The sequence below is a fragment of the Chlorocebus sabaeus genome, chromosome 13, assembly GCF_047675955.1.
Source record: "Chlorocebus sabaeus isolate Y175 chromosome 13, mChlSab1.0.hap1, whole genome shotgun sequence".
Taxonomy (NCBI): domain Eukaryota; kingdom Metazoa; phylum Chordata; class Mammalia; order Primates; family Cercopithecidae; genus Chlorocebus; species Chlorocebus sabaeus.
The window spans coordinates 4,252,590-4,276,967 of record NC_132916.1 but is presented as its reverse complement, the minus strand read 5'-3'; the positions used below and the strand labels follow the sequence as shown (position 1 = coordinate 4,276,967).

General features: G+C 47.5%; 1 protein-coding gene across 6 annotated transcripts in view; it reads right to left on the bottom strand.

Annotated features, from left to right (window-relative positions):
* RPS6KA2 (ribosomal protein S6 kinase A2) overlaps positions 1-24,378 on the bottom strand; it is a 452,505-nt gene that overhangs the window by 28,147 nt on the left and 399,980 nt on the right. For all 6 annotated transcript variants that reach the window (XM_008007794.3, XM_008007793.3, XM_073022282.1 and 3 more), the window contains 3 exons: positions 18,557-18,659; positions 10,223-10,353; positions 8,378-8,503 (listed from right to left, as the gene is read on the bottom strand). In XM_008007794.3, coding sequence (XP_008005985.2) covers positions 8,378-8,503; positions 10,223-10,353; positions 18,557-18,659 — 360 coding nt within the window. The remainder of the gene's footprint in view (positions 1-8,377; positions 8,504-10,222; positions 10,354-18,556; positions 18,660-24,378) is intronic.

The following is a 24,378-nucleotide window of genomic DNA, read 5'->3' as shown; positions in this document are numbered from 1 at the left end:
AACGAAGTTAACATCCCCTGTAGGAATGCTACGTTTTCTAGGATTTGACATTATCAACGATCGATAATGACTATATTCTGTACATGGAAATGCCACTACTAAAAACAGAATGCTATCAATAGAATGATGTCCTTTGTTTCCAAAGTCAGTATACTAGAGAGCGGTGCAAAAATAATAAAAGCAAGATATTTCGCGGCAAAGTTATCTCGGGGCAAACGCTGTAGCTGCAAGTGCCGCCGGTGAGTATTCTTGGGGAAAACGGGCAAAGGGTTAAATCATCCACAAAGGCAGCTTCCCAATGTGTGTTTCGAGGAAACACAACTGCCCAACCAATTCCACTGAGGAGCTTCTTTGATTAGAGAATGCCTGTGCAGAGACACAGGCTGGACAGAGCTGCCGTTCTGGCAGGCGATACCATCATTCTCCCGTCTTCTTTGAGTTTCTAATGGTGGAAGAGAAATTTACGCCACCGTTTTCCTCAGTCACGCAATCTGTTACCAAAGCTACCCAGTCTCCCTCCTTGTCCATCTAAATGTTGCTTTCTTTCTTTTCTCTTTTCTGTTTTATTTAATTGCTCCTAGTCCCAGCCTCTGTGCCTGTGAACGCTCCTTTGTGTTTCCACTGTGGCTGTGAAGGCACCTACAGCCTCTGTCTGTAGTTCTCGAGATGGTTAATGTTGCTCCTCCACATAGCTCACCTCTCAACTGCTGTTTCTCTTTGCTTCAAATTTTCACATGATTTCTATAAAAAATGCATTTTGATCCCTAAAGACAGGACTGGCCTTGACCTCTCTCTTTCCAGGTTTGGCCACAGTGGTTTGACACAGCAGCACAGCCACCTCTCTTCCCCAGGACTGGTGTAGCTAACGCCCCACGTGATACTGGGAAGCCCCATGGTGGAGCCATCCACTGCTTTCTCAATGGCTTAGAATTCTCTGCAGAACCTGGCACTGGATCCTCTGGAGTCAGCTTGAATGCAAGCTCTCTGGAGTCCTCTCCTTCTCCAGCCCTGTGCAGCTCACTGCAGTGCCCGGCTTTAGGCCATGGGCTCTTTCAAGATGTAGCTTCTGCAACAAGCCCAGGCGCTGCCCTGAGGATGAGCGGGCTGTGATCCACAGGAGCCAGGGCTAGTGCTGCCAGTGACCTGAGAGCACAGACTGAAAACTAAGGTCTACATGAACGCAGACCATCCTGAACGCTGTGCGGAAGGAAGCTGGAGCCGCTGCTGGGGGCCGGTGCACTGGCTAGGGGCCTCGCAGCTGAGAGCTGGAGGAACCAGGTGCGCTGTGCCCTCGGAGGTGAAGCTGGAAGACGCGGCCCGGCTGCCACTCAGCGCTTACACAGCTGAACCGTGGCCCACTTGGTGGCAGCAGGACCTTTCACCCGGGTACACCCAGACTCGTGCGACCAGGAGACTCAGGTGTGATTTTACATAGAGCTCCGCTTGTACCTGGAACACCTTCCCCTTACAGCCTAGGGACCTTGGCTGTTTATCAAACAATGGATTTTTCTTGCAGGTCCTGCGACTTGACTTCCCAGCTATTCTGAAGCCCAGCCTTACTGCCCAGCCCCATCTGCTCTGAATGCTGCCTCATTCCTTCGCGGTTTGGGTACTCTGAGAGGCATAGAGCATCTGGCTGAAACGGAACACTGGGGCTCCCCGCCTTATGAGGAGTGGGTCTGCCAGATGGGGTCAAGAGTGTGCACTAGGGGTCTGACTGCTTGGACGGGAACCTGCTCTCCCACTGACCGGCTGTGACTTCTCGTATATGTGTTGAACCGTTCTGAGTTTCTGTTCCCTCATGGGGATAATGAAAATAATTACACCGTGGGGTGCTGTGAGGGTTAAGTGACTTCACACATACAGAGCACTTATAGCAGTGCTTGGCAGGTACTGAGTATGAAGTATTTACTCTCGTCATCCTGGTAACTCTCGTCACCACTCTATCTAACGCCTGCAGCTCCTGGTCTCAGAAACTTCAGTTCTCAGCCAGTTTCCTCTTCATATACGTACTGACATTGGTGTTTTGCAAAAGAGGGTCAAGGTGGCAAAATCGACACTCGAGTGATGTAGTTTTATGCCTATTATGACATCTATAATAAATACAAACTTGAGTCACTAGTAGAGATGGCCAAGAGCTCTCTCAAGGTACCTGTATTAAGCTATGAGAAGGGGAGATACTAGTGACACAAGCTAACATTTCTGTAGTGAATTAGCTCCGATATGTGTAGACGGTTGACCCTTGAACATGGGGGTTAGAGGTACCGACCCCCGCAAGAAGTTGAAAATCCACATATAACTTTTGACTTCCCCAAAACCTAACTACTAATAGCCTACTGTTGACTTAAAGCTTTACTGATAACATAAACAGTCCATTATCACATATTTTGTACGTTATACGTATTATATACTGGGTTTTTAATACAAATTCTGTAATAATATGATCTAGAGGAAAGAAAATGTTACTAAGCAAATCATAAGGAAAATATGTTTAGTGTATGATTCTGTATTTATGGATATAGTGAGTGTATGCCATCTGTTCACAAGATGGATCGTCTGTCTGAAAAGGGGGGGGACTCACAGCTACAGAACTCAACCTGGGGTACGTATCATACAATTCAACTTATTATTATTATTTTTTTTGGTCATGTCATGACTTTTCCCTTCTTCTGGGGAGCACACACAGCGTCCCTAGTGGCATGGCACTTCTTAGGGGTTCTATGATGTTATTCAAGGTTTATGGTACTGCACTAAACAGGGTGAAAAATACGTGAGAACCACAAGATACCATTTGTTACGGCTATTCCCAATTCCCTGGATACACAGACTGCTCACACGGAGATGATGAGTGTCACAGGACGTTTAAAGCAGATCCTTCCAACCCCTGAGCTCACTACAGCAGCAATGGAAGGCCGCTGTGAAATTCTTACAGTAGTGCCGTATTCACCACAGTTAATTTGATGCAGGTATGATTTAATGCTGAATCTATGTTTGTTTACATTTAATAATCTCATCTGCAAATGGCACCATGTATGGTCTATGCTGGAGCACACAAATTTTGATAAATTTTAAGTTTTTATAATAAATCTGTGTATATTTTATAGTAGAAAATGATAAAAAAGACTAGTATCTATGTATATTTTATGCATCCTGACATACCATTTTCTTAATGTTTTAAATATTTCTCGGCTATGTGGTTTGTCTGTGAGTTTCTTCAAATTGTAACAAATCTCCAAAAAATTTTCCAATATATTTACTGAAAGAAATCTGCATATATGGATCCTCAAAATTCAACCTCGTGTTGTTCAAGGGCCAACTGTATATATTTACATATTCCTACATATTCCCCCACCAATATAATGCCAGGAATCTTTCCATTTACACAAATCAGCACTATCTAGAATATGTACCTAATTCCGTTAAGCAACAAAGACCTAAGAATAAAATAAAAACAAATAATTTCCTCTCTCAATTCTTATAAAGTGAACACAGCATCTTTGATGGAACAGGAATGTTATTTTTCCTTTCAAATACACCTCTCCCCTTCCTTTTAATCCTCCTGGATCACGATTACCTCCAACACTTAATAGTTACTTCTATTTGAATCTTATTTTAAATGCAGGGTGCCCTAATGCGTGGACAGCTATGCAGCCATCTGTCACGGTATTTTGGAGCCCTGGACAACTGCATCGCCCACCACTAGTCTCCCTGGATTGGTTATAAAAACAAAGGCGTACTTTAGTTTTACATCAGATTACTTAGCTATTTTGTCCCAATAAAATGGTTCGTAGTTATTAGAAAGTAGGGCACATCTGTTCATCTACAATGTGTCTGATAAAAGGAAGAGGAAGCACTGAGGGAACATAATTGCTTTTCTCATTCAACCATCAGAGCACTGGCTGGGGGCACTGGCAGAATGCGCTGCATCAAGTCCAGCCTGAAACGGTGCTGTGCGTGTGAGAAGGAAGAGGGTCAGCGTCCTCCCGCCCGAGGCGGGACTGCCCCAGTGAAGGATCTTGGACATTCTATTGTTGTTTGCCAAAGTTGAGAGGGAGGGACAAGCCTGGGAATCCAGGTTGTCATTCAGGCCATGTTAACTGAGCCCCTGCTGTAAGCTGGGTACTGTGTTGGAGGTTGTGACAGCTCGAATCGGTACTAAAATTAGGACTAATTCGAGCTTTCACTTCCCACAACCTTTAGCACAGTACCCAGCATACAGCAGGGACTCAAGTGAAAAATGCAGCTGAAAATAAATGCAAATCGAACAATCTTGTTGTTTGATTACTCGGGTAAACTGGTTTAAGTAGAACCTTAAATGTAGTTTATATGTTTCAGGGTAACTCTGGTAGTAAAATTAGAAACCTGCAAAAATGCAGAAGTAACTTAAAGCAAAATATAATGATATTCTAAGAATGTGAGAACTACTATGACTCCATATTCACTCTGAACCTCCGTACCTGACCTTCACAGAGGTGAAGAGATGGCCCTACTCTCCTCTTAGAAGGGCCTGCACTTTAAGTCATGGCCCAGTCACAGTGGGGTGGGGTGGGGGCTGCCCTGCAGCACGTGGGGAACACTGAGCTGTTGGGCAATCATCATCCTGTTGCTAAAGGACTCATCAGAAACTCAAAGAAGAAGAAAAACTCCATCCCCGTCTCCAAAATATCAGCCTCCTGGCCTTTATCTCCATGAGACTTGCCCTCACCCACAAGGATGCTGAGCCTGGCCTTCTCAACCTTTCGTTGGGGCAGCAGGTTGTAGGGGCTGTCCTGTGCACTGCAGGATGCTAACCAGCTTCCCTGACCCGTATTCACCAATGCCAGGAGCCCCTGCCCCAGCTGTAAAAACCAGAAAGTCCCCAGACACTGCCAGTGTCCCCTGGGGGCCACAGTCACCCCAAATGAATATGACTGCCATGGGCAGAATCCATCAATTCTGGTCAATCTCCTCACTGTTTAGTAAAGATTGCTGCATTCCTCTTTCTGTCATTACTCGGTGGGGACATTTCTGGGTCATCCGTGCCATTGAATGGGAGGATGCCCTGTCTGGCTCTGACAGGACTGCTTCTGAAGCAGACCCCGTTTTCATCCATGAGCCAGGGGTAGGTGGGCTTGTATATGGCTCAAGCGGCAACTGGGAGTGGTGAAGCTGGATTCTAGTGACAATCTCGGCCGGACATCTGCTGAGCTGAGATCCAACTCACATATCAGACAACCAGCTGCCACATGGTTAGTTCTGGGTCATGTTAGAAGTCACTGAACTTTGCTGTTTCTTAGTCTGTCCGTCAATAGGTGGGAATGATGCTTCTCATGAACAAGTCAGTGGATACGAAGGCCAAAGGTATTTCAACTACATTCCACCTGGAAATGCTGAAAACAAAACCGCACAGTGCCCTGCACTGGGTCAAAGCAGTTTTGGTAACAAGCGGGTCCATTCTAAATTAACAAGCTCGTTACACAGAAATGTCAACTTGTTCATCTTGGGAGGAAATCTAAACCATGTCTACCTACAGATAAATGAACTTATTGTCGCCACTCCCTTGGCCAGCTGAAACGTGCTTCTGAAATGGCTCTGGTCACAGGCACCTTCTGGACCATGAGCCACATCTCTCTGAACAGTCCGGGGCCCTTCATGGGGCTGCACCTTCCCGTGCTTGGTTAATTTATGCATCTTCCAGACCACACATTATGACCCACTGTAGTCTCAGAAGGGACAAGGGAAATCCCTGCCATGTCCACTGGCCAAATTTGTCCAGGGAACTTCAAGGTTTGTGAAAGAGAAACAGGAAGACCAGGCTCTTTCTTCTACCATCGGCCACAGTCACAGTGTCTGGCTTCTCGAGAGCTGTTGCTGAAATTCCACAGAATTTGACCTCAACAAGATCTTTGAGGACTGAGGGACTGAATTACAAGCCGTGTAACAAAGCTGAATTCAGACAGCGTCTATATAAGAGCTGGATATGGGAATATTAGGAGAAAACACACCATCGCCTCGTCACTGGGGGATTTACTTGCAGAGGCACAAAACGGGGGCTGATCTACCTCACAGTAGCAGGCTGTTTCTAGAAGGGCACCGAGGCTGCTGGGCTGACCAACCCACAGGCTTGTTTCTTTGAGCTCACTGGGAAGCAGTGATTGTTTCTGGGATTGCTGTCACCCAATAAACAATCTAAAGAAATTCTGTGAGCAATGACCAAGACAGAAAAAAATTCCAAGGAGCCCATATAGGCTTACAAAGCATATGTGAAATATGTTTCAAAATACAAGTGAAATTCTCTTGTCTAAGGCAGAATAGAGGTCTACTCTTCACCACTGGAACATCGGGACACAGGAACAGCACCTGGATATGCAAATGGTAGGTGCCCATCTAAGTTCTCCTTTAAAAAACTCTCCCAAGGAGATGGAGGAGCAGGACAAACCAGTCTCAACAATCCAAATCCTAGAAACGCATGAAGCCTGCGCGCCCCAGGCTTCAGAGGCAACCACTTCATAACAAAACCTGGTTTTCTCCTGCTCTTCACACCACGGGTGGACGTTCTACCATGACAGTAATGCTCACTGCAGTCTCCACCCAATTACAGTTCCAGGAACTGTAAATCATGATCTATTTCCTTCCTTTCACCTTTCCTGGATGTGTTCAAGACTCTGGGCAGACTAAACACAGAGATGCTATCGGAGCAAATCACAAATTGATTATTTCTCCATATTTAAACTTTCTTTTTTGTTTGAGAAATTGAAGATACATCTGTCAATAATCCATAAATTCTCGACCCAAACAAAATCAAGGGACCTGAGATTTTTTTTTGGCTGGCATCGTTTGTGACAGCAAAGCGTTTTCCCAGTGCAAGAAACACGGTAGGCATTCCCAGTGAATATGCTTGAGGATCCACTCTTTTGAAATACCTGTTTTCACAAAATTTCAGTGGAGCTCTGGGCAAATGAGGATGGGATTGGGTCGTTTCAACGTCGTCATTATTTTGAACAATCTTTTCAGTGTATAGAAGAATCACAGTTGATGAAAATTACTCTTTTTATACTACTTGCTGGCTGGGCAGATGTTCTGTGAAGGGCAAGTGTCGCACCCTGTGCTACAGACGTGTCTGGGTAAGCAGGGCAGGTCCTAGTCACGATGGCAGCACAGGCTGGGACCTCGCTCTGCGACAGCCTGGGGTTCAGCTCCACTGGAAAGGGGGGGAGTTTCAAGTGTCTCTTGCTGTCTTTTAGAGAGGATGTACAATGTATCTTTTTTTTTTAAATATAAATTTGATTCTGATTTTAGCAGGAAGCTTTACCCTTAATCTACATTTTACTAACCAAAAATCTCTAGAAACTGGTATTCTGGATTGCCAGATCAAATATTTAAACAGCAACAATTACAGAAGCTTAAGTTACTATGTAGAGATTGCCAAATAGGGTTATAAAGAATTGTTTCTCTACACTGTTCTTGACGGTTGGGAGTAAAACCATTAACTCTCTGCCAAAGTTTGTTGTGAATAATATAAGCTTATTTATTTCTTTAAAGTATTTTCTTCCTTTCTCCCTCTTTTCTTTCCTTCCTTTCCTTGCCAAATTCTATACCTGTTCCCCAACTCTATTTTCTCAAAAGATTGGGACCCCAAAACTTTTCTCTTGGTGTATGTCATATACAAAGCTACGAGAGGTGCTCAGTCCCTATGTGGTGGATATGACTGAAAATATTCCTGATTTGCAAAACTACCTTTTAATGGGTGACCTCATATCAAAGCAAACTGAACTCCATCATATCAGAGCTTGGAAAATGGCAAATAGAGAGGATGTTCACTCAGGCTCAGGAGTCCCTGCTGGAGTCACTGCACAGCTGAGCACACGAGCACATATGCTGTGCTCCTATGCTCCATGCTCCCACGTACCATACGTGCTCCCACGCGCTGCACTCACACAGGGCCCTGCTATGCTCCTATGCTTCGTGCTCCCACGTACCATACGTGCTCCCACGTGCTGCACTCACACAGGGCCCTGCTATGCTCCTATGCTCCGTGCTCCCACGTACCATATGTGCTCCCATGCACTGCACTCACACAGGGCCCTGCTGTGCTCCTATGCTCCCTGCTCTCATGTACCATACATGCTCCCACGCACTATACCCACACAGGGCCCTGCTATGCTCCTATGCTCCATGCTCCCACGTACCATATGTGCTCCCACGCGCTATACCCACACAGGGCCCTGCTATGCTCCATGCTCCCACGCGCTGTACCCACATAGGGCCCTGCTATGCTCCGTGCTCCCACGCGCTGTACCCACATAGGGCCCTGCTATGCTCCGTGCTCCCACGTACCATACGTGCTCCCACGCGCTGCACTCACACATAGCCCTGCGCACTCAGCAGCCTGCCTTACCTTCACAGCGTACTCGGTGTCAGTGGCTTTATGCACACATCGCTTGCACACTGAGTAGGAGCCCACCCCGATGTCCTCCTTGATCTCGTAGCCATCGGTGAAGTGGATGTTGTTTCCGTGTAACTGCTGCAGAGGGACCGAGAGAAGAAGAGCTGTTGGAACCCTCACACGAGGGGATGAGGCAGCTACACGCACACAGAACGTGGGGCGAAGAGAGGTGCCAACTGTGAACCTGAGTGTCTGGAGCCCGGGAGCTCAAGGGTCCCCCTGCCCAAGGCTGCAGAGTTACTTAGTGATGTTCTCGACCTAAATCCCAACTTCTCTGATTCCTTGGGCTATGACTCTTAACTTTTAGACACCAGGCCATTCTGTGTCCACTGGCTGCTATGTTTCTCACAAAGATCTGAGAGCAGGAGAATCTGAAAGTGAAAAGGAAGTGCTGGCAACTACTGGGTGTGTGGCTCCAGTGCCTGTGTGCAGAGCAAGGCTCTGGATGGAAACATCTCATTGGAAATCTGACTCCATAGTGTCCAAGTCACAACCTGCTCTGACCTGCATACAGGAACCGCACCCACCCGCTCTGAACTGAGACAGAAAGCCACCCATGGCAGCCTGCTCTGTCACAACGTCCACTTTCCACACCCGTATTTCTCCAAAGGCCACAGGGAAGGAAATAGGATGGAAATCCAATGCCATCCAACTTACCCGGACTTAATTTTTAAATAAGTTTAATCACAATTAGAATTAAGTTTAATGAAGTTAAATCCCTTAGAATTCTCTGTATTCTGGTTACATTTATTAGGCGAGAAACTCATTATAAAAATATCACCTTCCAAAGACCTCCCAAAGATTACATTTCATCATGGGAAAATGATACCCACAAATTAAACTGCTATCCTAGGGTCCTGGCTGGACTCCACACAGGGAAGATGCTCCAGTCTCTGGCCATAGACACCATAGTGACATTCTTCCCAGGGCTTTACCTTCCCTCTTTAAGACAAATGCCAAGTAGGGTAAGAGCAAGGGCTCAGTACACCATGGGAGACCACCACAGAGACCACTACAGGGACCACCATGGGAACCACCACAGGGACCACCAGGGAGATCACCATGGGAACCATTACAGGGACTACCATGGGAACCACCACGGGGACCACCATGGGACAACCACAAGGATCATCATGGGAACCACCACGAGAGGCTACCACAGGGACTACCATGGGAACCACCACAGGGACCACCACAGGGAGACCACCATGGACACCACCATGGGATACTACCACAGAGACCACCACAGTGACCACCATGGGAACCACCATGAATACCACCTCAGGGACCACCATGAGAGACCACCACAGGGACCACCATGGAGACAACACAGGGACCACCATGGGAACCACCACAGGGACTACCAGGGAGATTACCACGGGGACCACCATAGGGACCACCAGGGAGATCACCACAGGGACCACCACAGGGGACCACCCCAGGGAACACCATGGGGACCACCACAGGAGGCTGCCACGGGGAGTATCCATGGGGACCGTCACAGGGACCACAATTGGAAACCACCATGGGGGCCCACCATGTGAGACCATCACAGGAACCACCATGAAGGAGCACCACGTGAGATCATCATGGGGACTACCATGGGGGACCACCACGAGGGACCATCATGGCAGACACTCAGAACAATGGGAAGTGCGAGGGAAGAAGAATTGGTGATTAAAGTCCACCCATCCTAAGCACCCAACCCCTGGGTGACTGAGGTCACAGGGAACACCAGAGTCACCCATCATCCAAGTGCCCTCTTGCCCCCAACCCACTGCAGGCAAACGCAGTTACCTGTACAATTGGATGAACTGGGACTTTGTGCAGATCTTGCTGTGAGGGCTCCTGGATCAGGCTTGAGGCCACAAAGCTGAATCCTCTAAAGAGGTGATGAGCATTTGCACTCGGGGGGACACCAGGAGAGTCTGCAGGTGACAGGGGCAGAGTTCAGATGCCATGAAAGCTGGGTGACCCTGGGGTGAAGCGATAGTGTGTGTGCATGTGGTATGTGTATGCAATTCATGTGTGCATGTGTGTGTATGTGCACGTGGTGTATGCCTGTGTTGGAGGAAAAGGTAAAATAGACATGTAGAAATGCTGAACCAGATGAAATGACTTTCTTTTGGGTCGTGCTAATGATCTGATTTTTAAATGGCAAAAATACCCAGGACAAAATCTTTAGGATTATCATTGATGGCATCTTTTGGTTTGCTAACTTCTGAATTTACTCTATATTCTTGACCACCGTCTTCCACCCCTACCCACTCCAGACTCAGTTGAGAAGGCACCAGTGACCTCAGGACGGAATTGTCAGTGAACATGAATCCTGTATCCTTAGCGTCTGGTCTCTAGGTTCCACAGGTCCCACCCTGTGCCCACAGCTGCATAACTGCGTGTGTGCTGTGCACGTGCTCTGCTCTTCAAGGACATTTGGGCATTGTTGCTCCTGTCCACAGCAAGGCAGAGTACAAAAGGAGGAATTCCCTTCCATAAGATTTTTCTGATCTCTGTAAGATCTGTGTTCAAAAGCATGACTGCTGTGAGACTGATCCCATTTCAAGTTTATCTTAAGAAAAACAAAAGGATAAATGCCTCGTGGGGAAAAAAATCTGCATCATACATAACAGATGAGAGGCTAAACTCTCTATGCCCAAAAGCTCCCAGAGATCAATGAGAAAAGAGCAAAATACTCAAAGGAAGGAATTCTGACAGCTATCACAGGCATGAAAAGATGCCCAATCTCTGTAAGGAGTGAGCATACACATATTTAAATAGGATAACACTTTTGCCTAATGCATTAACAAAAATGAAAGAAATCAATCGCATCTGGGTTTGGCTAGGGGGTGGACACTCTTATAATTGTAGGAGGGAGCATAACTGGCATAATCTTTTGGAAAGTCAATTGGTAATTTTCAAAGCTAATTTTAAAATTTGCATGTCCTCTGAAGACAACTTTACATCTAGGAATTTATCCTACAGAATTACTTTCAAAAGTGCACGGTAATAACAAATTGTAGAGGACAGAAACAAATGGAAAAACAGCACATGCTCATAAATCAGAAAAATTAATATCATTAAAATGAACATATCACCCAAAGCAATCTACAGATTCAATGCAATCTCTATCAAAAAACCAACGTCATTTTTCACAGAATTAGAAAAAACAATACTAAAGTTCACATGGAACCAACAAAGAGCCTGAATAGCCAAAGCACTTTTAAGCAAAAGGAACAAAGCTAGAACTAGAAGCATCACATTACCTGACTTCATTTATATCACAAGGATATAGTAACCAAAATAACATGGTACTGGTATAAAAATACACACACAGATTAATGGAACAGGATAGAAAACCCAGAAATAAAGCCACAAAGTTGACAAAAACTTTGTGGGGAAAGGACACTCTTTTCAATAAATGATACTGGGAAAATTAGTTTATCATAAGCAAAAGAATGAAATTGGACCCCTATGTCTCACCATATACAAAAATCAACTAAGAGATTAAAGACTTAAGTGATGAAAGACCTGAAACAATGAAAATACTAGAAGAAATCCTAGGGAAAACTCTTTTGGACATGGGTCTAAGCAAACACTTCAAAAGTCTTTTCAGGGCCGGGCGTGGTGGCTCACACCTGTAGTCCCAGCACTTTGGGAGGCTGAGGTGGGCGGATCACAAGGTCAGGAGTTCGAGACCAGTCTGGCCAACATAGTGAAACCCTGTCTCTACTAAAAATATTTTTAAAAATTAGCCGGGTGTGATGGTGCATGCCTGTAATCCCAGCTACTCGGGAGGCTGAGGCAGGAAAATTGTGTGAACCCGGGAGGTGGAGGTTGCAGTGAGCTGAGATCGCACCACTGCACTCCAGCCTAGATGACAGAATGAGACTCCATCTCAAAAAAAAAAAAAAAGGCAGAAAAAGAAAAAGTCTTTTAAGACCAGCATAAGAAATCAACAGAATGAACAAACAACCTGCAGAATGGGAGAAAATATTTGCAAAGTACGCAACTAACAGGGGAGTAATATCTAGAATTTACAAGGAACTCAAACAACTCAACAACAACAACAAGATAAATAACTCCATTAAAAATTGACCAGAGGACATCAATAGACATTTTTCAAAAGAAGACATACAGATGGCCAGTGGCCAAACAGCATATAAAAAATGCTCAAGATCACTAATCATCAGAGAAATACAAATGAAAACCACAATGAGGTATCACTTTATATCAATCAGAATGGTTATTACTAAAAAGTCAAAAAAAATAACAGATGTTGGTGAGGATGTGGAGAAAGGTGGTGGGAATATAAATTAGGACAACCTCCATGAAAAACAGTATGGAGATTTCTCAAAGAACTAAATGGAACTCCATTCGATGCAGCAATGCCACTCCTGGGCATTGCCCAAAGGAAAAGACATCATTGTCTCAAAAAGACACCCGCACCTGCAAGCTTACTGCAGCACTATTCACAATCACAAAGTCATGGACTCAACCTAAGTGTCCATCAACAGGTGATTGGATAAAGAAAATGTGGTACATATACACAATGGAATACTATTTAGTCATAAAAAAAAATGAAACCATGTCTTTTGCAGCAACATGGATGGAAATGGAGGCCATTATTTTAAGTGAAACAACTCAAACACAGAAAGTCAAACATCGCATGTTCTCACTCATAAGTGGGTGCTAAATAATGTCTGCATGTGGACGTCAAGCATGGAGGGATAGAGAATGGAGACATGGAAGGGTGGGAGAAGGTGAGGGATGAGAAATTACTTAATGGGTACAATGAACACTCCTCAGGTGATGGTTACACTAAAAGCCCAGCCCTCACCACTATGTACTTTACCCATGAACAAAACTACATCTGTACCTCTGACATTTACATAAATAAAAAATAAAATGGGCTGGGCACGATGGCTCACACCTGTAATGGCAGCACTTTGGGAGGCTGAGGTGGGCGGATCATGAGGTCAGGACCAGCCTGACCAACACAGTGAAGCCCCGTCTCTACTAAAAATACAAAAATTAGTCGGGCATGGTGTCAGGTGCCTGTAATCCCAGCTACTCAGGAGGCTGAAGCAGGAGAATCGCTTGAACCTGGGAGGTGGAGGTTGCAGTGAGCCGAGACTAAGCCACGCCACTCCAGCCTGGGCGACAGAGCGAGACTCTGTCTCAAAACAAAACAAAACAAAACAAAAAAGCAAACAAAGAAATCCCAAAGTAGTTAGACATAAATGTAGAAAAAGTCTGTTTCAGTGATACATGTTACAGAAAAGAAAAAGGAGACACTAAATACTCCTCACTAAAATAATCACGGTCATGCTCAACAGTGGCCCATCTTATCAGTATGCTTTGTAATGACTGCTGTGTGAGTCCTGCCCGTGAGACCAGGGCTATCAGAAGGAGCCACAGCCGCATGGACTGACAGAGACATGGCTTCTTAATCGTTTGTCAAATTCAAAAAAGCAAAAAGCTGTTGAACAATATGAAGAATCCAAACATTATCTAAAAAATTAAATATATATTAATATATATATAAATAGAATAGGATAACAGAATAGATTAATATATTAAAATAGAATATATATTACATTAAAATAGAATACTATAATACATTATATAATAGGTACATTTATAATATATGAAAATACAATATGTAATTTTTCCTGAACACACACATATGTAAAAATTTAAACATTCTTATTTATATATCTTTTAAGACTCCATGTATGTATAGGTGTGTATTTGTATATTCTAGAATTCTCTACCTGCAGGCCTTTGCCTCTTAGCACTTTCTCCCCCTCTCCTCTTTTAGTTGCTGTACTTTGAAAGGAAAAAAGTGCACCTAGTTCCGTTTTATCTCCTCACAGTGCGGCAGGTGTGTGGCGCTGGGAGGCAGCTGCAGAGAACATGTTTTTTGTTTCTTAGCATCATATTTTGAGGCAACAGTTATGAGGGCAGCCGCTCCAAAGCCCAGGAGCCAGGCCCCAAGCCATGTGGGCCTCTGGTGCCAGTGGGGGCGAGGCCGTGGGCAGACGGATGACCCAGCACCCCACTGGTGCTTTTCCTGGAGTAAGAAGCTTCATGGACCCGCACTCACCTTCAGTGTCCTGAACCAAGAGGCAGCCAGAGCCAGGTGTCGGCCCTCAAAGGGGCCAACAAAGGGGCCTTCACAGTCACCCCTGGTAGATGCCCACACGACCCCTGGACTAAAGTGACCAGAGTTGGCTGTGTTTGGAAATAAACTTCCAATGCACCAGACTAGCAAAATGTCATTAAAAAACCGAAGGCACACTGAGTGGTTTTTAGAAACTGAAATTCTGCGTGTGACCCGGCAGAGAAGCTCTGGGCTTTCTGAGCAGCTCTGCTTTCCACTACATGGAGCAGCTGGAGGAGGCGGCGCTCCTGCTACGCCGGGTTTGCTCTCTGCACAGAGTCTGGCTTTGAGGTCTGCCTCCTCCCAAAGATCCCCTGAGCTACCATGGGCCGCAGATTCTCCCCCGGAAAAATGAAATACACATGGCTACATCATGGTTTAAGAAATCTTCAAACCTGGAGGCACTTTAATGTCCTCCCTTAGCGACTTAGACTCAGAGTTTGAGCTTATTCTAGGGAATCCACAGGAACCACAGAGTGTGAAGTGCTGAGCAAGGATTGGGAGTCTAATTTACAGCCTGTGGAGGAGTGTGTGCGGGGTGGGGGCACAGGCCACGTTAACTGGACAGATACAGTTTCATTGGTGAATGGGAATCTGTAATTCCAGTAAGTAATGTCTTCTAACCAACCAAGAGGCATGGAAGACACAGCCACAACCTTCCGTGGCCAGAGAACTCATGCCTCTCCCCACACAGACCAAGGAGAGCCTGTGGAAAGGGTAAGAGTCACAGCAATCTACTGAAGGCCAAGTGGGTCTTCACTGAAAGTTACGAGGCTGACATTTGGTCGTTGTGGCTAGCTAGTGAGGAAATGATAGGTGGCCTAAATAGAATTTAAGTACTTTATAATCACCTGAGGGATGCTGATTTTCAGCACAGTATTTAAAGAAGAACAAAAATGTGAGTTAGATAAAAGGAGATGTAGAATTACAATAATTACAAATAATCTCTCATGGTCCTGTAGATATTTCCTGGTGTGTGGAGTCTGCCTGACCAGTTTTAAATCTTAGATTGGCATCTCCGGCTAAGCGGCATGCTTCAATGGGCAGCCAGCGTGTGATCAGGGAATAGAAACCAGCTTGAGCACTGGCTGAAGTTTAAGAAAAGACAAAAAGCCTAACTACAAGAAATTCCCACTGTGTGTCCAGTAAAGGATCTGTAGCTTATCCATTGCTTCAGAGTCACATTTCTACAGCTGCTCATTCACCCAGCCATGTGCCCAGCTCACATGCTTAGAAAATCCTACCCTCCTATACACATCATAATGAGTTTAATGTGTCTTTAGCACTTCAATTACTACCTACCTCAAAGGCAAACGGTGGTGGGATAAATTCAGTGAAACTGATTGGAGAACTGGAAACACTAAGGAATAAAAAAGCCAATTCTGAATGGCATTGGAGTACAATGTGTCTAATTACGTTTTCCTCAGGCTATTATTAAAATAAAACGGAATTCTCTAGATGCTCAAAAAAAGCTTCTGGTTCCACTGGCCAACTAGGTTGGGGTTTAAATTCTTCACGGATAAGATAAAAGGCATGTCCATGTGAATATTAGAGTCGACTGTATTAACATTTTCTTACCAAGCAGCACAAACATAGGCTTTCTTTCCACATTGTAAACACACAGCCCCACACGGCAGCACCTCACGAGGACATGTGCGCATTCTGTTAGGGACCCTATGGTCCTTGTGGACTCAGGGACAATGATCTCGTGGTCAGACCTAATTGCCTCTGAGCTCCTCTTACATTCAGGTCAACAATAGGTTGAGAAATATCATGACTTGCTTGGGTGACCTGTGGGCAGAGTCAGGATGGAATCCCCGAATCCTGCCCCTTCTTTTCAAACTGAGAAACTGAAAAGTAATCCTGTTCTGTGAACTGGGTTAATTTTGTCAATGGGAAGGACCAACCCCAACACACAAATACTTTCTAAGGAAGCTGAGAATGGGGTGAGGGGAAAATCCCACAATCACTTATTGGAGAGAGCAGACCCAGAAATGTTTTCCAAGGCAGCCTCATTACATCACGAATCAGTGATGCACCAAAGCTACAATGACAGTTTTAATTCTACCTGGGGACTGCAGGAGGACCCAAAAGAAGTAACTGAACAGTCAGTGGCATGACTCCCTAGTTAACAGTGCCCGGAATCAGCTTTCTTCCTGTTCTTGGTACCAATGTAGCCTGGGTCAGGAGCTGGCCTAGGCCCATCAAAAGTCCCACTAAAAGCCCCACGACCCTCCCTATCTGCACAAGCTCACACCCACCTCAATGTACTCATCTGGGTATGGGAAACAGGGATTTCACCAACAGCCTGAATCTGGAGGAACAAAGTGGATTCTCTAACTTCATCTACTTGACATTTTGTGGTTGACCATCTATTTGTTTCCTGATTATCTTTTAAAAAATGAGAAAATTTCAGATTCAAAAGTAGTGAGAAAAAATACAGCAAATCCCTGTAGATCCAAAATGCAGCCTGGTCACCGGCTCTCTCAGGACTTGTCCCGCTTATGTCTACAGAAGGAGCTTGTGGATGGTTTTGTACATAACCAGCATACTGTTAGTGTTGTGGACTGAATTATGTCCTTCCCAAGTTCAAATGTTAAGGCCCTACCCCCCAGTGTAATTGTATGTGGAGACAAGACCTTGATATGGTTTGGCTCTGTGTCCCCACCCAAATCTCAGGCTCTGTGTCCCTACCCAAATCTCATCTTGTAGCCTCCATAATTCCCATGTGTTTGTGGGAGAGACCTGGCGGGAGATGACTGAATCATGGAGGCGGGTCTTTCCGGTGCTGTTCTCATGATAGTGAATGAGTCTCATGAGATCTGAAGGTTTTAAAAAGGGGAGTTTCCCTGCATAAGCTCTCTCTTTGCCTGCTGCCATCCATGTAAGATAGGGCTTGCTCCTCCTTGCCTTCTGCCATGTTTGTGAGGCTTCCTCAGCCCTGTGGAACTGTAAATTCATTAAACCTCTTTCTTTTGTAAATTGCCCAGTCTCAGGTATGTCTTTATCAGCAATGTGAAAACAGACTAATATAGGCCTTTAAGAGAATAACTGAAGTTAACTGAGGATAAAAGTGTGGGGCCCGAATCCAAGAGGACTAGTGTCCTTGTAAGAAGACAGAGAGACACCAGAGATCAATCTTGCTGTCTTTGCACACACAGAATAAAGGCCATGTGGGGACACAGCAAGAAGGCAGCCGTCCGCAAGTCAAGGTGAGAGCCCTCACCAGGAACCAACCCTGTTGGTATCTTGAACTTGGACTTCCAGCCTCCAGACTGTGAGAAAATAAATGACTGTTGTTTAAACCACCCAGTCTATAGTATTTCGTTATGACAGTGCTATCAGACCAGGATAATTACCATATAAAAAAGCAAACTTTAATTCATTAATATCCCAAAAAAGATAACTTTTAAAGGGAGCTGACGAGTTCTGATGAAATTTACTAGACCCCAAGAGTAATTTCAGACACACCAGGAGACCAAATTTATGCATCCATTTGCTATGCTATTTAGTAGCCGATACAACTTTTCAAATGGGTTTCTGTTTTTTGCATGAATAATATCTATAGCTCACAAATCTACACACATAACTGACAGCCTTCCCTCTCTGTAAATGCACTTTAATTGAAAGAGGGATTTTAATTGCCTCCAGTTTCTCTTCTTGCTCTTGCTGTGTGTCTCTCTGACACAGGAAGTAACCGGACTGGTGACTTGCAATAAGAGAATCCATAGGACACCTTCATCATTTCCAAGGTGGAGGTTGCGTAGGGAACAACAGAGAATTGGGGCTATCACTTAAATCTTTATCACTGAGCAGAGAAAACAACAACAACAAAAAACCAAACAGAATGGACAGTTATTTTCCAGGAAAACAATTCTTAAGCATGGGAATCTCTTGTTCCTAGATAGCAGTCCCTAAGTGGTCAGGTGGGAGAAGCCACCGACAGAGGGAACCACTGTGGCACACACCTGTAGGAGTCCGTGCTGTGAACTCGGGGTCAAAGTGGAAGGTGTCCTCAGGCCTGCCCACTGCTGGTTTGAATGGTGGCTTGATCTCCTTCCGGAACAGCTTCTATTAATACAAGGAAAGCAAGACAGGGCACTGAGAATGCACAGACAATGCCACAGAACACTGGGGACAGAGAAACCTGCTGTGGGGAGGGAAGGACGTTCTTATCACAGACTGCATTGGCCTTGTGGGTTACAAGGGATTTCTAAATACTCTGAAATATAGATGACATATAAAATATATGAATATGTGTAGTATTATAGATAATATAGCATAAACAATAACTATGTATTATAGAAAGATGTCAAAAAGGCATAGTTTGAGGTATGAGGGTTTGGGGACATGCCAAGTGTTCTTCATTTTAGGGCAATAGTTTTCTAGTTTCTTCTTGGTAGTAGAATCTTTTTTTCCAGGTAAAATCATAGAGGACAGCCACCACTTGCCCCCACTGGGGACGGCAGTGAAGAGGCTGTGTGGCTCTCTCCTCCCTGCCCTGGGAATTTGGGGCTAGCACCATGGAACTTCAGCTCTGCGGGACACTGTAACAACGGCCGACCCAGAGCCACCCCAGGGTGCTCTCTCGCCAGCGTCTCAGGGCCTGCGCTCTGGGGGCCTTGGCACCTCTGCCAGAAACCTGCCTTGGGGGTCAGAATGAGGGTGCCCAGGCTCCTTGACAGGAGGACGCCTGCATCTTCAGAGAACCAGCCCTACCCACGGGCCCCTCTGGGCCCAAACTTATTTCCCAAACAGGACCTTGGACAGAAGGCACAGAAAGTCCACAGCCCTCCGTGCTCCGGTCTCAGAGCTGCCGGCCTGACACAGCTTTCCAAAGCTGAGATGTGTTGTTTCCAATCCTCTAGGGCAACACCACATTCTATTGGGATAATTCAATGTACAGAAACAACACACAGGTATCTGGAACCTGGCGTGGTCCTCAGGTGGGTGATGCTGTAGGTGGTGCTTAGACAGGGGAGCTGGGGGAGCCTAGTGCTGAGAGAAGTGGGGAGGGGGAGGGGCACTGGAGGGAGGGCTGGGGCCTGGGGCCTGACCAGAAGGCTGAGCTGGGCAGATTCAGTAGAGGACGCTGAGTTTAGTCAAATCACCCTGATGACAGAAGGCACAGGCCATGCTAGTGTGCCGATGGGCCAGCCTGGTAGTTGGTAGGGCAGCGGCAGGGCAGGGCCAGGCTGGGTTCTTGCCCCTACTGAGCACGGGGTTTCCTTAATCCTGCCTAGCGAGGGTCCCCGTGGTGTTCGCGGAAAACATCCAGCCTGGGGTCCTCTCCTAGGCAGTTGTGCGTGACCTTCTGGAGTCAGGGACCCTCATGGCCATGCAGCTCTGGAAAATGGACATAGTGACTCCAGCTGAAACCTGTTCTACATCTCTCAAGGACATTGGAAAGCAAATTTCAACACCTCCTCCGATGAGGCCCAATGGGAAGGGAGAGGAGGGAGGAGGGAGGAGGAAGGAGGGCATCTGACGTCTGGGTCCCACCTGGGGCACACCCTGCTCTGCTTATCCGGGAGCACCTGGGTCAGAGTCCAGGTCAGCAACCAGGACCCACAGCTACTGCAGGAGGGCCAGGTGCCAACGGACGCCCTTGAGCTCCCATGGGGGCTTATCAGGCAGCAGGATGTGCCCTGATTTACAAGAGCTCAGGGCGTGCACATGGGAGCCATCAGAGGAGAAACAGGATTGAATTCAGCCCTGAATTATTTGGCCATTTCCTGCCCTGGGTGCATAGTTTCCATTAGGCACTGAGTTACTCTTCAAGCCATTTTCAGAAATGAAAAGATGCTCCTTTCTGCAGTGAGGCACAGGACAGGTGGGAATAATCTCCCTGGACGCACGTGCTTGCCCGAGGAAGTCTCTTGAGCGGGCACGCCCAGGCCATCGGGTGCCACGAACAGGCCGGTGCAGCTCGTTTGCTACCCAGAGAGTCCTGAGAGCCGGGCTATTAAGAATCCTACTTAAGTCAAAATCACATCCTCCCTCTGTGTGAGAGCGAGTGAGGGTGAGAGATGGAGAGAGAGAGAGAGACAGGGAGAGAGGGGGAGAGAGAGGGGGGGCGGGGGAGAAAGAGATGGAGTGGGGAGGAGGGGGAGAGAGGGAGGGGGAGGGGGATAAGAAAGAGAGGGAGATGGAGAGGGAGAGAGACAGGGAGAAAGGGGGAGAGAGGGGGAGAGAGAGCGGGGGTGGGGGAGAAAGAGATGGAGTGGGGAGGAGGGGGAGAGAGGGAGGGGGAGGGGGATAAGAAAGAGAGGGAGATGGAGAGAGAGAGAGACAGGGAGAGAGGGGGAGAGAGAGAGGGGATGGGGGAGAAAGAGATGGAGTGGGGAGGAGGGGGTAGAGAGGGACGGGGAGGGGGATAAGAAAGAGAGGGAGATGGAGAGAGAGAGAGAGAGAGAGAGGGAGAGAGAGAGCGGGGGCGGGGGAGAAAGAGATGGAGTGGGGAGGAGGGGAGAGAGAGGGAGGGGGAGGGAGGCAAGAAAGAGAGGGAGATGGAGAGAGAGACAGGGAGAGAGGGAGAGAGAGAGTGGGGGTGGGGGAGGAAGAGATGGAGTGGGGAGGAGGGGAGAGAGAGGGAGGGGGAGGGAGGTAAGAAAGAGAGGGAGATGGAGAGAGAGAGACAGGGAGAGAGGGGGAGAGAGAGAGGGGGCAGGGGAGAAAGAGATGGAGTGGGGAGGAGGGGAGAGAGAGGGAGGGGGAGGGAGGTAAGAAATAGAGGGAGATGGAGAGAGAGAGAGACAGGGAGGGGGGGGAGAGAGAGGGGACAGGGGAGAAAGAGATGGAGTGGGGAGGAGGGGAGAGAGAGGGAGGGGGATAAGAAAGAGAGGGAGATGGAGAGAGAGAGAGACAGGGAGAGAGGGGGAGAGAGAGAGGGGGAGAGAGAGAGGGGGCGGGGGAGAAAGAGACGGAGTGGGGAGGAGAGAGGGAGGCGGAGGGGGATAAGAAAGAGAGGGAGATGGAAAGAGAGAGAGCACACGCTAGCTCAATCCAGCACAGAGCCAGGCCTGCTTTTATTATGAGGAGGAATTTATTTACACAAGAGATTTCCATTAAAAACAAAATAAAATACAAACTGGTTGTCACTATTAATTCTACTGTGAAGTATTTAGCTCTGGAACGCAGGGGCCCACACGGCCCCTCTGGCTCCTCTCCTCCATGCCAGCTCTTCCTCCATCGCCCTGGGGACCCATCTTGCCCACCCCTGCCCCTACCCCGCCACAGCCTCTGATAAAACATCCCCAGAGCCTGGTGCCCAGTGCTTCTTCATGGAGGGGTTTTGCCCCCACTGGGACATTTGGCAGTGCCCAAAGACACCGCTGGGGGCCACACCTGTGTGAATGCTGCGAGATCCCAGGGGGTGGAGGCCAGGGTGTGCAGAACCCACCCACCCATAACAGCCCCACCACACAGCATCGCACAGCTGCCGCCCAGGCTGAAGGTGGGAGACGCTGGCCCTGCCTGCTTCCTTCTCTCTCTCACCCTTCCTGTCTTGTTTCTGCTCCAACCCTCGAAAGTGTAACGTCAACCAGCTTCTTCAAGGAGGACTGGATGTTGAGGTGACTGGCCACTGTCCTTGGAACCTCTTCCCCTCCCCATGGAAACCCCAGTGTGGCGGGGCTGCAGGCTCTGCCTGGCTTCCTGCAGGCCACATCCTTCACCCTCCTCATCCACCCATGGGGCACACACCACAGCCTCGCTTCACACAAGCTGTCCAGGAAAGCACAGGCTCTATCTCTGATTACCCTGACTCAGGAGGCTCACGCCCAGAGGCTGTCACCTTCCCGCCTTCTGAGTCAGATCACAGCCCAGCACTGGTACTGCTGTGACCTCCTCTGGGCTGAGGCCATCCCACTCCTTTAATACGAAGTGTCTGCTGCAAAGTCAGGTAGCCGTTCCCTCCATCCCAGGACACTGCGCCTGGTGGCGGGGCTCAGACGTCCCCTGTGCTCTGCCGCATCTGTGCCTAGCCCAGTGCTGGGAGTCACCCGGGATGCCCAGTGAGGAGGTCCTGAGCCCAGGTGGTCCCGCAGCACTTTTGTACAACACCAACAGCTCCTCCTCACACGGCGGCAGGAGGAAGCCGGCCTCTGCTTTCCCCGTGCTTTCCACCCCTCGGCTGTGAGCCTAGGCTTTCAGCTCACAGACCCCAGCAAGACCAGAGGGAGGCATGCATGTGAGAGTGGACCCAGTGCCTGCCGAGGGCCAGGGCCTTCCTTCTGTGCTGCAGGAGCCTTCAGGCAACTGTCCACCCCGTAACATGGGTCCGTGTGCCAACTGTGGCTGTGAACACAGCCTGTTCACTGGGGCTCCAGACCACCATGCCCCATCTGCCGGAGGCTGCTGCGTTCTCACTCTGGTCTGGGCCAGGCAGTGAGGTTCTGTGCAGGCCGCCTGGGGCTAACTGGAGTCAGTCACTTTGGCCATTTGGACGGCTTCCTCGAGGCTTGCAGCAATCTTAAAGGCCAATCGATCAATGTCTTCCTGATGCTACGTAAATATTTGGAAGGTGCTAATATGTGTTATTACTATGTATGCTTTTTCTTTCCATATGCAAACCTAAGAATGGGTTTGAGGCTTTGGGGGAGAAGTCATCTGGCCTCTTGCTTTGTATGTAAATCACTGCAGGCAGGGTTGTGTTGAGAGTGAAACAGCAGCAGCATCTCACCTGGGATTCTGAGCTTGGCGAGACAGACACTAGCAATTCCACCCTGGATCCCCCCTTCCTGAGACTCTGGGATAATTCATGCCAAAACCGACAGAGAGAGAATGCAGTCTCATGATCAAATTCACAAGCACATTTAAAATCATCTCATTTGTCCCAAGATGTCAGAATGACACAGTGTGGCCACAGTGCTGAAACGAATTTCACGGGAAACAAGCGCACGTGAGGAAGCCCGGAGGAGGCCCATCAGGATTCTATTTATACTAAAGACCTTCAGCTAAGTGAGAAGAGGACAGAGACAGCAACAGAAAACTGGGTGATGACATAGGAAACAGGTGCTAATTTGGGGTCTCAGACCCTAACATCTGCCTTCTGCAGACAGTTTTGGCTTCAGGCATTTTGGAATTAATACGCTCCAATAAGGCAAAGGGCACATTTATAGATTATTCCTAAAATAGTAACGCAAAACTATGCAGACCAGAAGACAGGATGGAAAGTGCCGCAGGAAGAATCAAAACGATTTTCAAAGCGTCAGGATGGGTGTGACAGGTCAGTGGCTCATGGAGCAGGACTGTGCCTGCAGTTTACCCGGCTGTAGGTGGGTCCAACGGAAGAAGCACGTGGACTTAAAAGCTGCTAAACCAAAGGGGGATGACTCATCGCACAGAGTCCGTGCTGCGTTCCCTGAAGGGGAAGTGCTCCTGGTGTATATAATGTAGGCATAAAAGGATAGAAATCTCGCTACTGGCAATGGGAGCAACAACTGCAAGGAGACACCTGTGCTGTGAGGCCCTGACCTGCAGCCTACAGCTCCCAAACCGCCAAACCACTCTCTGCGCCATACTCTGCAAATACTCCACGTGTGGGCAAGACCAGAGTGGCCTGAAGACCCGGAACCCACCCTCTGCTCCTGCCAGGACACACAACAGCCAAGTTCAGGGCACACCCCACGTGCTGCCAGATCACCGAGCGACCTCGAGCTTCTCATTGTCCTGTGCCTCAGTCTCCTCTACAAGTCTCACCCATCTCACAGCATGACCGCTAATGATGTGCTTGGAAGGGTTTCAGACGGTACAAAGAACATAAACATGAGTTACTAGTATTGATCAC